The sequence below is a fragment of the Heptranchias perlo genome, chromosome 7 (genome assembly GCF_035084215.1).
Source record: "Heptranchias perlo isolate sHepPer1 chromosome 7, sHepPer1.hap1, whole genome shotgun sequence".
NCBI classification, from domain to species: Eukaryota; Metazoa; Chordata; class Chondrichthyes; order Hexanchiformes; family Hexanchidae; genus Heptranchias; species Heptranchias perlo.
Genome location: NC_090331.1, coordinates 62889802 through 62903154, shown reverse-complemented (window position 1 = coordinate 62903154; position 13353 = coordinate 62889802). Strand labels below are relative to the sequence as shown.

At 39.5% G+C, this 13353-nt stretch overlaps 1 protein-coding gene across 1 annotated transcript in view; it reads right to left on the bottom strand.

Annotated features, from left to right (window-relative positions):
* The window catches only part of LOC137323783 (collagen alpha-1(III) chain-like), a 79281-nt gene that overhangs the window by 52894 nt on the left and 13034 nt on the right, over positions 1-13353 (bottom strand). The window contains exons 3-12 of the mRNA XM_067987706.1: positions 13301-13336; positions 11986-12069; positions 10827-10949; positions 10687-10713; positions 5760-5813; positions 4542-4595; positions 3371-3424; positions 1571-1624; positions 1425-1478; positions 1235-1279 (exon numbers count right to left, since the gene is read on the bottom strand). Coding sequence (XP_067843807.1) covers positions 1235-1279; positions 1425-1478; positions 1571-1624; positions 3371-3424; positions 4542-4595; positions 5760-5813; positions 10687-10713; positions 10827-10949; positions 11986-12069; positions 13301-13336 — 585 coding nt within the window. The remainder of the gene's footprint in view (positions 1-1234; positions 1280-1424; positions 1479-1570; positions 1625-3370; positions 3425-4541; positions 4596-5759; positions 5814-10686; positions 10714-10826; positions 10950-11985; positions 12070-13300; positions 13337-13353) is intronic.

Below are 13353 nucleotides of genomic sequence, written 5' to 3'. Positions count from 1 at the left end.
AGATCCAAAAGGGGTAGAAGCATCCCGAAGATCAGAAATGTTGTCCTACTAAAGGCCTCAGATGAGACTGGAGCCCATCAACAGGCAAATGTTTGAGGCAGAATAAGGGGAGATGAGACCCCTACAAAACTCTCTCTCTCCATGGGGGCAGCTGAGGGCTAATACAGCAGCTTTCTGGGCCCCAACACCACTTTCACCATGACAGCCTGGGAAGCGGCAGTAACACGGGGTGGAAAGATTGAAGGTAGACCTTATTGCACTATTTTGTCGTTGTTTCTGCCCAATTTTGTATGGGATCATGGAGGAAAATCCTCCTAATATTGTTCAAAAGCTCAACCAGTGTATTGCAGCAGTATGTTGAGAGAAAACCTATCTATATTTAAATAATTAGTGCCTTGTTGAGAATCATTTTGCCAGTAGATCTCCATATGTTGTCTTTTCTCATCTTTAGTAGGCTCTTATTAAAGGCGTATTAAAATACCAATAAAGTACCAAGGAATAAAGCAGTGCCTGATTTTGTCTTGTAACTAGATGGTCAGGTTCAAGGTTTAGGACTGTTTCCTTCCCAAAGCTCCTAGCCACAGATGTGTTGGGATACAGCATTTCTTGTTTGAATTGTTAAATGCTAGAAGGAAAACTTATGATGACCATTCTATTCCCATATAAATATTCTCTTCTACATACGAACGTACGAATTAAGAGCAGGAATAGGTCATTCGGCCCCTCGAGCCTGCTCTGCCATTTGGTAAGATCATGGCTGATCTGATTGTGACCCCAACCCTACTTTCCGTCTACCTACTATAACCTTTGACTCCCTTGTCAATCAGGAATCTATCTAACTCAGCCTTAAAAATATTCAATGACCCTGCCTCCAATGCTCTCTGGGGAAGGGAGTTTCACAGACTCACGACCCTCTGAGAGAAAAAATTTCTCCTCTTCTCCGTCTTAAATGGGAGACCCCTTTTTTTTAAACTGTGGCCACTAGTTCTAGTCTCTCCCACAAGGGGAAACATCCTCTCAGCATCTACCCCTTCTAGTCCCCTCAGGATCTTATATGTTTCAATAAGATCACCTCTCATTCTTCTAAACTCCGATGCATACAGGCCCAACTTGTCCAACCTTTCCTCATAAGATAATTTAATTAATTGAATTTAAATTCCCCAGCTGCCGTACTCTCAGTCAATCACTAATTTTAAACATATATTTGCTAAAATAACAAATGTAGGTTGTTTACCATTGGACCAATTGCACCATTTTCTCCACGAAGACCATGTTCCCCCTATTTTAGATTGAATAAAAATGTATTAGAATATCTGATATATTTATGCGACTATTCAGCTATTATTATTCAGTGGCAAAGATTTCCTTAGGGAGAAAAAACAAGTAACTATGATTGTTGATTTTTAAAAAATCTACAGATTCACCTGTGGGCCCTGAGCACCAGTATCACCTTGAGCACCATCAGCCCCATCGAATCCCTGTCAGAGAGACAAGGAGTTATTTTCAGCCTGTATTCTTTTCCTCATCATTGTAGCATAATTTTTAAAAAGTGAACATTACAGTTATTTACCCTATAACCTTTCATTCCATGTGTCCCAGTTGTTCCAAACGGACCTTTTGGACCCTTGAAAAAGAAAATAACATTAATAATGGATATTAACAATTGTTTTCCAAGAATTAATTCTTCACAAACAAGCAAGGCAGCGAGTATAATATAGTTAGAAATAAACTATATAAGGACAGTAGCATAATATTTTTAAGAAGCCATTTGGTTCATCAAGGCTTCTCAGTACAAATTGAGCATGGTGTCTTGAAGATCATGGAGCATCCCAAATTTCTATAGATCTCCAGAGGGAAATGAATAACCAGAGAATCATAGAAATTTACAGCACAAAAAGGAAGCCATTCAGCCCATCTTGTCTGTGCTGGCCGAAAAAGAGCTATCCAACCTAATCCCATTTTCCAGCTCTTGGTTCGTAGCCTTGTAGATTAAGGCACCTCAAGTGCACATCCAAGTACCCTTTAAATGCCATGAGGGTTTCTGCCACTATCATCCTTTCAGGCACTGAGTTCCAGACCCCCACCACCCTTTGGGTGAAAAAAATTTTCCTTAACTCCCCTCTAATCCTTCTACCAATCATTTTAAATCTAGGCCCCTTGATTATTGACCTCACTGCTAAGGGAAATAGGTCCTTCCTATCCACTCTATCTAGGCCAGTCATAATTTTATACACCTCAATTAAATCACCCCTCAGCCTCCTCTGTCCAAAAAAAACAACCCCAGCCTATCCAATCTTTCCTCATACCTAAAATTCTCCAGTCCTGGCAACATCCTCGTAAATCTCCTCTGTACCCTCTCTAGTGCAATCACATCTTTCCTGTAATGTGGTGACCAGAACTGTACACAGGCCTAACTAGTATTTTATACAGTTCTAGCATAACCTCCCTGCTCTTATATTCTATGCCTCGGCTAATAAAGGAAAGTATCCCATATACCTTTTTAACCACCTTATCTACCTGTCCTGCTACCTTCAGGGATCTGTGGACATGAACTCCAAGGTCCCTCTGTTCCTCTACATTTCTCAGTATCCTCCCATTTATTGTGTACTCCCTTGCCTTGTTTGCCCTCCCCAAATGTATTACCTCACATTTCTCCGGATTGAATTCCATTTGCCACTTTTCTGCCCACCTGACAAGTCCATTGACATCTTCCTGCAGACTACAGCTTTCCTCCTCATTATCAACCACATGGCCAATTATTGTATCATCTGCAAACTTCTAAATCATGCCCCCTACATTTAAGTCTAAATCATTGATATATATCACAAAAAGCAAGAGACCTAGTACCGAGCCCTGCGGCACCCCACTGGAAATAGCGTTCCAGTCACAAAAATACCCGTCGACCATTACCCTTTGCTTCCTGCCACTGAGCCAATTTTGGATCCAACTTGCCACTTTCCCTTGGATTCAATGGGCTTTAACTTTTCTGACCAGTCTGCCATGTGGGACCTTGTCAAAAGCCTTGCTAAAATCTGTGTAGACTACATCAAATGCACTACCTTCATAGACACAACTCCGAAGAAGATAAAACTCTGTACCTCAATGTAACTCAAAAATGATATTAAACTAGCATTACAACCCTGACTGATTGCATTTTATCGATGGCATTCCCATGGTCCTGATAGGACTGGATCTGTGTAGATTACCTATGTTCATAGTTCAATTCTATTTTCATCTAACAATCTCAACAAACAATTTACTCCCCACCCCCCCCCCCCACCACCCATCCCTCCCCGGTATTTCAAACGGTTCGATTCTCATCTGCAGCTTACAATTATCGCATGATTTTCCCATTTTCTCTTCAGTTTACCTGGAAACCTTGTAGTCCACTTGGTCCACGTCTTCCTGGCTTTCCAGGTCCACCCTAGTTTGAAATGAAGCAAAGTCAGAAAGTCTAGTGAGTAAACTGTAAACATCACATCTTATGAAAAAAGAGTAAGATTATTTTACAGTACAGTGACATTTGATCTTACCATCTTCCAGACATTTTATAAGCTCTGTAGTTACTTGACTGTAACTTTACAGATACATAAATGTACTCTCAAATGTTACCTACAACGTACTTTGGATTATCCAGCCTACTCTGGGTACAATAATAGTCTAAGCTACAGAGAATCAAATGCTAAAGTACTAAATCGTTGGAGGTATACAAAAAGTATTTGGGGAAACATGGGGGTAGATTTGTGTTTCTATCACCTGGGTGTAAAGTATCGGCTGGTTGGACGGCAGAGAGACACAATGCGGAGGAATTGACCACCCGTAATGGAGCCCACTGGATTTTTCTGACAATTTTTAAAAAATCAGGCAGACTTCATTATGGGTGTGCCAACCTGACTAAACACTTTCTTATTTCCTCCCTCCATCCCTCCGTCCCTCCGCCCCCCCCACCCACACCCTGCAGCCATGTAATCTCCCGGGAGAGGCAAAAAAAACAGAGAAAAACTCAGGGCCAATAAGGGAAAAAATACTCTGGAAAATTCCTCTCCGATCCCTTCATATGATCAAAACCAGTCCAGGAGAAAATTCATCTCACTGTCCCTGGGATATAAAGGTTAAAATGCAATCAAGGTTGCTGCTAATATTCGTTGTCTAATGGCCACTGATAGAAAGTGCACCATTGTGACCAATGGGAGAAACAAAATTAGACCTGGTTGTGATGTCTTTCCCGTTGAATAGCTAGCTGGCACTCCTTATTCTGTCCACTTGGGTGAGATACTGAGGGGCAGCCAGTGGAACCATGTTCCAGGAAGAGGTCACCTCAGAAGAGGAGGGGAGAAAATTAAAAGAAAAATAGAACCCAAAATGTGACCAAACATTCCACTTAAGGAGCGTTTTCTGTCCTCCCATTAACATATAATCTAATAGGCAAAGTGATATCCTGCTGGACAAATTCTTACTGTAGTATCATAAAGCATATTATGAAAGTTTTATCATGTAACTGTGGCAACAGCGTATTCAGAAAATAAGAACAAACTACTTACGTTTTTACCTAGTGGTCCAGCTAGACCTACAGGACCAGGAGAGCCTGGGTCACCCTGTAACAATGAAGAAAAATACTTTAAATGATTTTAAAAGTCTTATGAAGTGATATACCCTTATATCTAATGGTTATATACATTGATATACCCTTCTTTTTGATGGTTTTCTTTCCATTAATATATGCTTCTATCTGATGATTCTTCACAGATATGATAGAGTACAAAATTGTTCATTTTGAATTTCATCAAACACAATAAACCAGTTAACCATTAAACCTATGATTTTAAGTCCAAGCACATAGTATAAATACAATTGGTCATTAAATTCATTTAAGAACTAAATGCATAAAGGTTGATTGTGTACCGTTTCACTCATTTTCTAATATCCTATGTTTTATTTAGCCAAACAAAAACATATTGCAGGTGAAATTCAACTTCAGCAGGTGGTAATGGATCGGCCACCTATTATACACCCCACCCAATTTTACTTTTCATTGAAGCCGATCTGCTATCACCCATTTTCCGCATCCGCTGAAGTCGAATTTCACCCCAATTATATCTTGCTAGAGTTCAATTAATTTGATTTAAATGATTATGCGCTTCCCCTAGTCAGACACTGTTCCGCTGGAATGGTTTCTCTACATTTGCTTTTGGAATGGAAGGAAATTTTAATTAAAGTGTTAAAATAGGGAGGAATTTAATATGAGAAGGAGGATTCCTAATGCAGGGAAGAGGGAGTGTGAGGATTAGTGGAAGTAAGGAAGTACATTTAGGAAGTTGACAGAAAGCCTAAGAGATCTACAGAGAATCGCAGAAATCATGCAAGTTGAAATTGAGTTTGTTGGAGAAAAACTACAACTTATATTAATTCAAGTTGTTGTTGCTTTTGCGTCTTTGCAAAAACAAAGTTCGGAAAATGGACTGCATGTGCAAATCTACATAGCTTTAAAATAAAAATAAATACAATTGTCTTAACAATTATTAGACTTCTATATAAAATAAATTTGTATGTGCAGAGATATTCAGATATCAATAGAAAACTTAAAAGCCTGTATTGGTGTGAAATCACAAACAATGGTAATTTTCTGCCATTGAGTTGGAGGCCTGAGAATAAGACTGGAAATCCTAAGCAGGGTACATACAAGTGTTGTTTCCTAAATCTGCTGAAAATTCATTCATGCAACATAAGATAATGTTCTACAGAATTGTTGCAATACTCACACTGGGCCCACGTGATCCAGTTTCACCAGATGGACCTGGGTAGCCTTGAGGACCCTACGATTTAATTAAAAATATACATTTTAGTGAGAAAGTAACAACTTGCATTTGCACAATATAATTTATTGGCGTATGCCAAATAAAAATAAACATAACTGTTATAACAATTCTTAGAATTCTATATAAAATATATTTGTATGTGCAGAGCTTATGCTAAATGGTTTGTTGGAATATATATATCACACATAGTAATTAGGTGATGTTTATGAGCAAACCGTCAATGTTTTAACAAGGCAGATAAACTGATTTTGCTGTTTAAAGTGAGAATTTCAAATATGCAAAATTCAATGTAAAAGTACAATATTAAAGTAGAACAGTGTAATTGTTTTTCTAACGTACATATTGGGTCTAGGTCAGACTGCATGATGTGAATTAAACATAATACAGAGCGACAAGATAAAATTTTGCTTACTCCAGTGGCTGTGAAGTTTCTAATGAGGCAAACTTGAGCACTTAATCTATTTCCTAATTTGTATGAGCTTTCAGTGCAAAAGAGCTCATAACTTCATTGCCATTAATTTAAATGGAAATATAATTTAGGTGCAGTAGAAGTGCTTTCTAAAGTTCAGGATGAAGGATATTATCGGGCAAAGTGGAGCTTCATCCTACAGCTAACCTGTGCTGCAGCTGACCTGAAAGTTCCTGATGTTGACAGTGGCTCCAAGGAATGGGAAATACTGACAATCCTCAGTTTGCCATCAAGAATTGCACTGCCTTCAGGAGAGGAGAGGAAAATAAGGAAGAAATTTGGGGACAAGCAGAGAAATTGAGCTCTACTTTTCACTGTTAGCAACTTTAACTTTTATCAAGATTATGTTTACCCATTGACACTGTTTTACAGATTGCATGTAAAAGCTGCCATTTATTCGTGGTCTTGGTACATTCCACGAACATGGAAGCTTATTAATTATATAAGGATGGTGCAATCCACAAAGGATTCCACCCTCTATAACTGGGCCCTCAGTCGTCTTTAAGCTCAAAACTGGAGCAATACTACAAGAGTCAATAACGTTTAAACTATGAACACAAAAGAACTGTTGAGGTACATCTTAAGACTCCATATCATTCTACAAAGTCAGCATGGTGTGCCAGCAGCATCCTGGTTCTTTTGTTTGTGGAACTCTTTCTTAGACAATTTTGTTGCCCAAAACAACCCTTGTATGGAGATATCCAAATGCAAGGTTAACTATCAATGGCTGATCAAGAGTTGTCATTGCATGCATTAGACAAGAGAATTATTTATATTACATAGACCTATATAGAATGTACAGCACAGAAACAGGACATTTGGCTCAACAGGTCCATGCCAGTGTTAATGCTCCACACAAGCCTCCTCCCTCCATACTTCATCATTAAATGGTGGAGCAGGCTCAAAGGGCCGAATAGCCTACTCCTGCTCCTATTTCCATTAGGAATTACAAAGATAAATTTTATTCCAAATCCTAGTTACTATTGGTAATCAATTACTAAGTATTCATTAACGTGTCCAGAACTAATACTGAATTTAAGGAGACAAAGTTTAGAAAAGATTTGTTCCACAATCATGTCTTTCCCTTAGATCTGTGTAACATATTTCAGCCCTATCAACATATCCTTCAATTCCTTTCTCCCTCATGTGCTTTTCTAGCTTCCCCTTAAATGAATCTATGCTAGTCGCCTCAACTACTCCATGAGGTTGCGAGTTCCACATTCTAACCACTCGCTGAGTAAAGAGGTTTATCCTGAATTCCCTATTGGATTTTTTAGTGACTATCTTATCTTTATAGCCCCTTGTTCCGGTCTCCCCTGCAAGTGGAAACATCTTACTACATTTACCCCATCAAATCCTTTCATAATCTTAAATACCTCCATCAGGTCACCCCTCAATCTTCTCTTTTCTAGAAAAAAGAGCCCCAGTCAGTTCAATCTTTCCAGATAGGTATAACCTCTCAGTTCTGATACCATCCTAGTAAATCTTTTTTGCACCTTTTCCAGTGCCTCTATATCCTTTTTATAATATGGAGGCCAGAGCTGTTCACAGTACTCCATTTGGGGTCTAAGTGGGTTTTATACAAGTTTAACATAGCTTCTCTGCTTTTTAATTCTATCCCTCTAGGAATAAACCCCAGTGCTTTGTTTGCTATTTTAATGGCCTTATTAACCTGGGTCACTACATTTAGTGACTCGTGTATCTGTAACCCCAGATCCTCCTGTTCTTCTACCCCATTTAGGCTCCTATTTTCCAAGAGTATATGGCCTCCTTATTTTTCCTACCAAAATGTACCATCTCACATTTAGCTCTATTGAAATTCATTTGCCAATTACATGCCCATTCTGCAAGTTGGTAATACAATAACATTTGTTTGAGCCTTTCTGTATTATCTGTACTACATAGAAGATTCTGAGGGGGCTTGACAGGGTAGATGCTGAGAAGTTCCTTCCCCTGGCTGGAGAGTCTAGAACTGGGGGGCATAGTGGCAGGATAAGGGGTCAGCCATTTAGGACTGAGATGAGGAGGAATTTCTTCACTCAAAGGGTTGTGAATCTTTGGAATTCTGTACCCTAGAGGGCTGTGGATGCTCAGTTGTTGAGTATATTCAAGGCTGAGAGAGATAGATTTTTGGACTCTAGAGGAATCAAGGGATATGGGGATCGGGTGGGAAAGTGGAGTTGAGGTTGAAGATCAGCCGTGATCTTATTGAATGCCGGAGCAGGCTCAAGGGCCCTGTGGCCTACTCCTGTTCCTATTTCTTATGTTCTTATCTGTTTGTCCACTATGGAGATAGTTCTGCTGAAACAGATTTGCCAGTACTCCCTGACCCAAGATAGAGTGCCAGAATATTTAGCTTAAGACATCACATAACAAATCTTGCATTGGGAATTACAAAGATGAATTTTATTCCAAATCCTAGTTACTATTGGTAATCAATTACTAAGTATTCATTAACATGTCCATAATTAATACTGAATTTTAAGGAGACAAAGTTTAGAAAAGATTTGTTTCATAATCGTGTCTTGCCCTTAGATCTGTGTAACATACTTTGCAAACACAACGGGCTTCATTTTAGCACCCGCTATCGGGTGCGTTCCTGGCGGGGGGCGGCTCCGAAAATCGGGGAATCCTGGAGCAGGTCGGGAGCCTGGCTCCAACCCGCCCACTTCCAGGTTCCCCACTGACGCGCCGGCGTGCGCGCACAGCCCCCGCAGGTGGGAATCCCACAGGCAATTAAAGCCAGCAGGGTTCCACTTGACTATATTTATCTAGGTATTTCAGGTCATTAACAGACCTGATTAAGGGATTATGTGAGGAGGGGTGGGATTTTAGAAACAACTGGGACTGTTTCCCATACTGGGGGAAACACTCCCAGTTGAAATGGACGTGTTGCAGCTGTCAGCCTGTGGCAGCTGCAAAGGTCCATTTGACAGGTGGTGGGGGGAGACCCTCACTCATTGCAGGAGGCCACTCTGTCACTTGGGACAAAGTTTGGCCTCCACCACCCTCCTCCTGACAATCAAATTCACCAACTTGCACATTTACCCCGGGGTCCAGAGACCTTGGGGACCCCCTCAGATGTACATCTTCTGGATGGGGGCCGCCGTTGCTGCAGTCATGACCTCCTCGGAGGGCGAACAGCATCACCAGCCTCACCAGCCTCGCTGGCCACGCCGTCCACCTCTGACACGCGGAGCTCCACAACAGAGTGCTGTGACACATCCACCTGCACAGCAGGAGGGAGGGCAACCGCAGAGAGAGATGCGTCGCAGAGGGCACTACCCTCGCCACAGGGTCCACAGACCGAGGCTCAGCTTCCTGGACCTCTCTGAGCAGCAGTGCACACGGAGGCTCAGAGTCACTCGACATGTAGTCATGGACATCTGCAGCCTCCTTCATGCCGAGCTGCTCCGGGTTGGCCCAAGCACCATCTTCTTACCTGTCGCTGTCAAAGTCACCACTGCCCTCAACAACTTCTCCTCCGCATCCTTCCAGAGTGCCACCGGGGACATCGCCGATGTCTCCACAAAAGAGCCCTGCAAATACACCTACCCACGCGCCCAATAGACCCCCCGGCCGCGAACCCACAGCCCTGGTAACATCGAGCCCAACATGATCCAAGACCTGCTAAAGGTGCTACTGCCCTCCAGTTCTGGAACTTTTATTTACATTGTTTGGATGGCATAGTTGGTTTAGCATCTTTGATCCTTACCATGTCTAGATGGAGCACAGCTGGAAACAAAATATTAGAAAATGACAACTGTCAGTTTAATTTTACATACCACTCTCTCCACCATTTTTGCGGGCTGCTTATTGTGATATGCTCATTGTTTTCAAATTATTCACAAAGCATTTAGAGGACAGTGCTCTTTGTAATATAAAATTTACCAATAATGCTAAGCCCTAAACTATGTGCCAGGTGACAAGTATAAGGAAGATGGAAGATAAACAATATTTGAAGAGTGAGACCACATTTAGATTATTGTGTGCAATGTTGGGACCTCTATTTCAAAAAGACTTTGCTGCATTAGGGGTGTTCAGAAAATAATGACAAGGATATTCCAAAATCCGAGATTTACAGAGCTAAACATGTTTTCAATTGAAAAAAGAAAATTAAATTAAAACATGATCCAGGTTTTTAAAAATGCTGAAAGGCACTGATGATGCAGATGTAAGTAGGTTATTGGATTCAGATTGTGAGCACAGAATTAGAGCAGTATAAATATGGAATAGATGCATGAGTTTTTGTAATCTTTCAATTTTTTTTTGCACATATGTAATTAATCAAAATGCCACATTTGGTTTCCACTTGTGCTAATGATAATCGAACAGCAGGGTGCAAATTCAAATCCATGTATAAAAAAGTAAAATAAATAGCAAATATAAGCAGGTACTTACAGATGATCCAAATGGTCCCCGAAGGCCCTAAATGGAATGATAAAATAATAGCCATTTGGAAATCAAGGAAACTAAAATTATTTCTGAATATTGTATGCAAGGAAAGAAAACACCAAAACACCATGAGAAAACTATCTTACCATTGGACCAGGTGGACCAGGTGGACCTGGTGAACCTGGTCTGGGATATATCTGAGAACTGGTGGATTTGTCATTCCATCTCATTTTACTTTCTTGGCCACCAGACATCTGAGAACTGTATTTCTGCAAAGGCCAAAAAAAGTGAATGCTTTAAACATATGAAATTAAGCAACAAGAAAGATTTGTCTCCACATTTTCATCTGAGACAAGGAAAATACTTTAATTAATCAGGAAGAATTTTCCATTGGTTAGAAAGGAGTCCGATATCACAGATAAACTGGTTCTGACCTGATGCTAGGAGTAAATTCTGCAATGCATTATTGGATGAATGAGGTATTCTATTACTTTGATTTAGAATGCAACAGAATAATTGTGGCCTGTCTTGTGAAGCGCCTTGGGATGTTTTACTACATTAAAGGCGCTTATATAAATGCAAGTTTTTGTTTTTATAAGGATATTAATCGATGCTGAAGCCAACTATGCAACAATATTTACTTTTAAACCCTTAGGTAACTCATAATGGGGGTAATTTTAACCTAACCCGTCCATCGGGAAACTGATTTTACTCTCTATTGAATTCAGTGGACAGTAATATTGGGTAACGTGTAAAGCGGATTTTCCACCCAATCCTGTGAGTTTCCCAACCGGTGTGTAGGGCTAAATTATCTTTTTCCATTTTATAACTATTCCCAAATTTCATTTCTATCAGTGCCATTGTCCAATTGCCAGTTTATGGTGCTGCTCCCTGAACTTTTAAAAGTCAGAAAATCCTACAGACCCATTTGTACTTCTTTCAATTATTGCTGAAGAAAATTTAAGATATTGGGGATCATGATCGTTCATATATTCTTATTTTGGCATCTGACAAATAAGGTAAGAACCAATAGATACAATAGTGGCTTTCACTTCTCACTTTATAGTGTTCAAAGTGTTCAATTCATAGTATTGAATTACAGCAACTCATATCTATGTATCTAGTCAAATATTCACTTAACTTTTAATTATTTAAAAGCTTCTGTGTGCCCTCACTTGATAACACTTTACTGCTTTCAATGAACAGGAACACGAATAGGATAATAGTTGTATGATTGTTAGTATCTTTAAAAGGAATAGCTAACATTACTGCAAAGGCATATTGTGGAACATGCTCGGAACTTACTGTAATCTCACCAGGAGGGCCAGGTGGACCTGGGGGCCCGGAAGGACCAGGGAGACCATCAATTCCAGGAAGACCGCTCTGACCCTGAGAGTTAACACTTAGTGAATGTTTCTAATCAGCTCAAAATAAACGACTATTACAGTAGAAGTATTGGTGGAAATAACTTATAGCATTCAATAATATTTTAAGAAAAATTATTATATTAATTTACCAGCTTGGGCTGTATGTTAACTTGTGCAATGAATGTGAACCACAAAGATTGCACAAGAACTATCAAACATTGAAACAAATTCTCATTGCATTTTTTGTTCTCATTGTCACAAAAACTGTACATAATGTAAAAATGTAGCATCGAACAAATTTCATTTTATTTGTGATTAGCTTTTTCAAGCTTTTCGTCGAATCATAGAAATCACAGTGCAGAAAGTGGTCAATCAGCCATCAAGCCTGTGCCAGCAATATCACTCCCTCAACAGATAATCCCCATGTGAATTCCTTTATGCAAGAGTTAACCTTGATTATACAAAAGAAGAAATTAATTAAATGAATTGCAAAGCAAAATGATGAACTGCAAAGGCAGGATCATTAAACTAATACTAATGAATTAAATATTTCTCTGCTTTCTACATTAAAGTATTTGGCATCACCCAATGCCTCTTTAGGTAATAAATAAAAATACAAACAAAACAAGGAAAGAAGCATCTAATTTGTAGATGGCATTGGCTCTGGAAGCTCAAGAGATCCAAGTACAGTGCTCCTTTATAAGGTTTTTTTCCATGAGGAAATTTAGTGTGGCCTAGTCTTAAATGTAATTGGCAATAATTTGGTCAGAGAAATAGGTATGGGTATTAAAGGTAACGGAACCAAAGTGGGTAGATGGAGTTAAGATACGGGTCTGCCATGATCTAATTGAATGGTGAAACAGGCTCGAGGGGCTGAATGGCCTACTCCTGTTCCTATGTTCCTGTATGATCACGCAAAAGAACCATTGTGAGTGTGCCTAGATCATCAAAAAATGTTAATTCCTTAAGATAACGAATTATTTTAAATGAAAATACATGACACAAACAATGCCATTTAAAAATGCTGCACCACAAAAGTTGAGATCTATAAGGGACAGTTTTTATTTAACTAATCCATTAGGATGTTCATATATACATATGAATAACTTTGCGTTCTGACTTGTGGCATGTGGCAAACAATTAAAATCACATTACATGGCTCTATTACGCTTTAATAATGCAGAAAGTTATAAAGTAAACATTAACAGCTTTTCGTCTTTCACCTCATTCACATTAAAATGATTCACACTTACTGAATCGCCCTTGGCCACTTGTATCACATTACCATTCTGTAATAAAATAGATA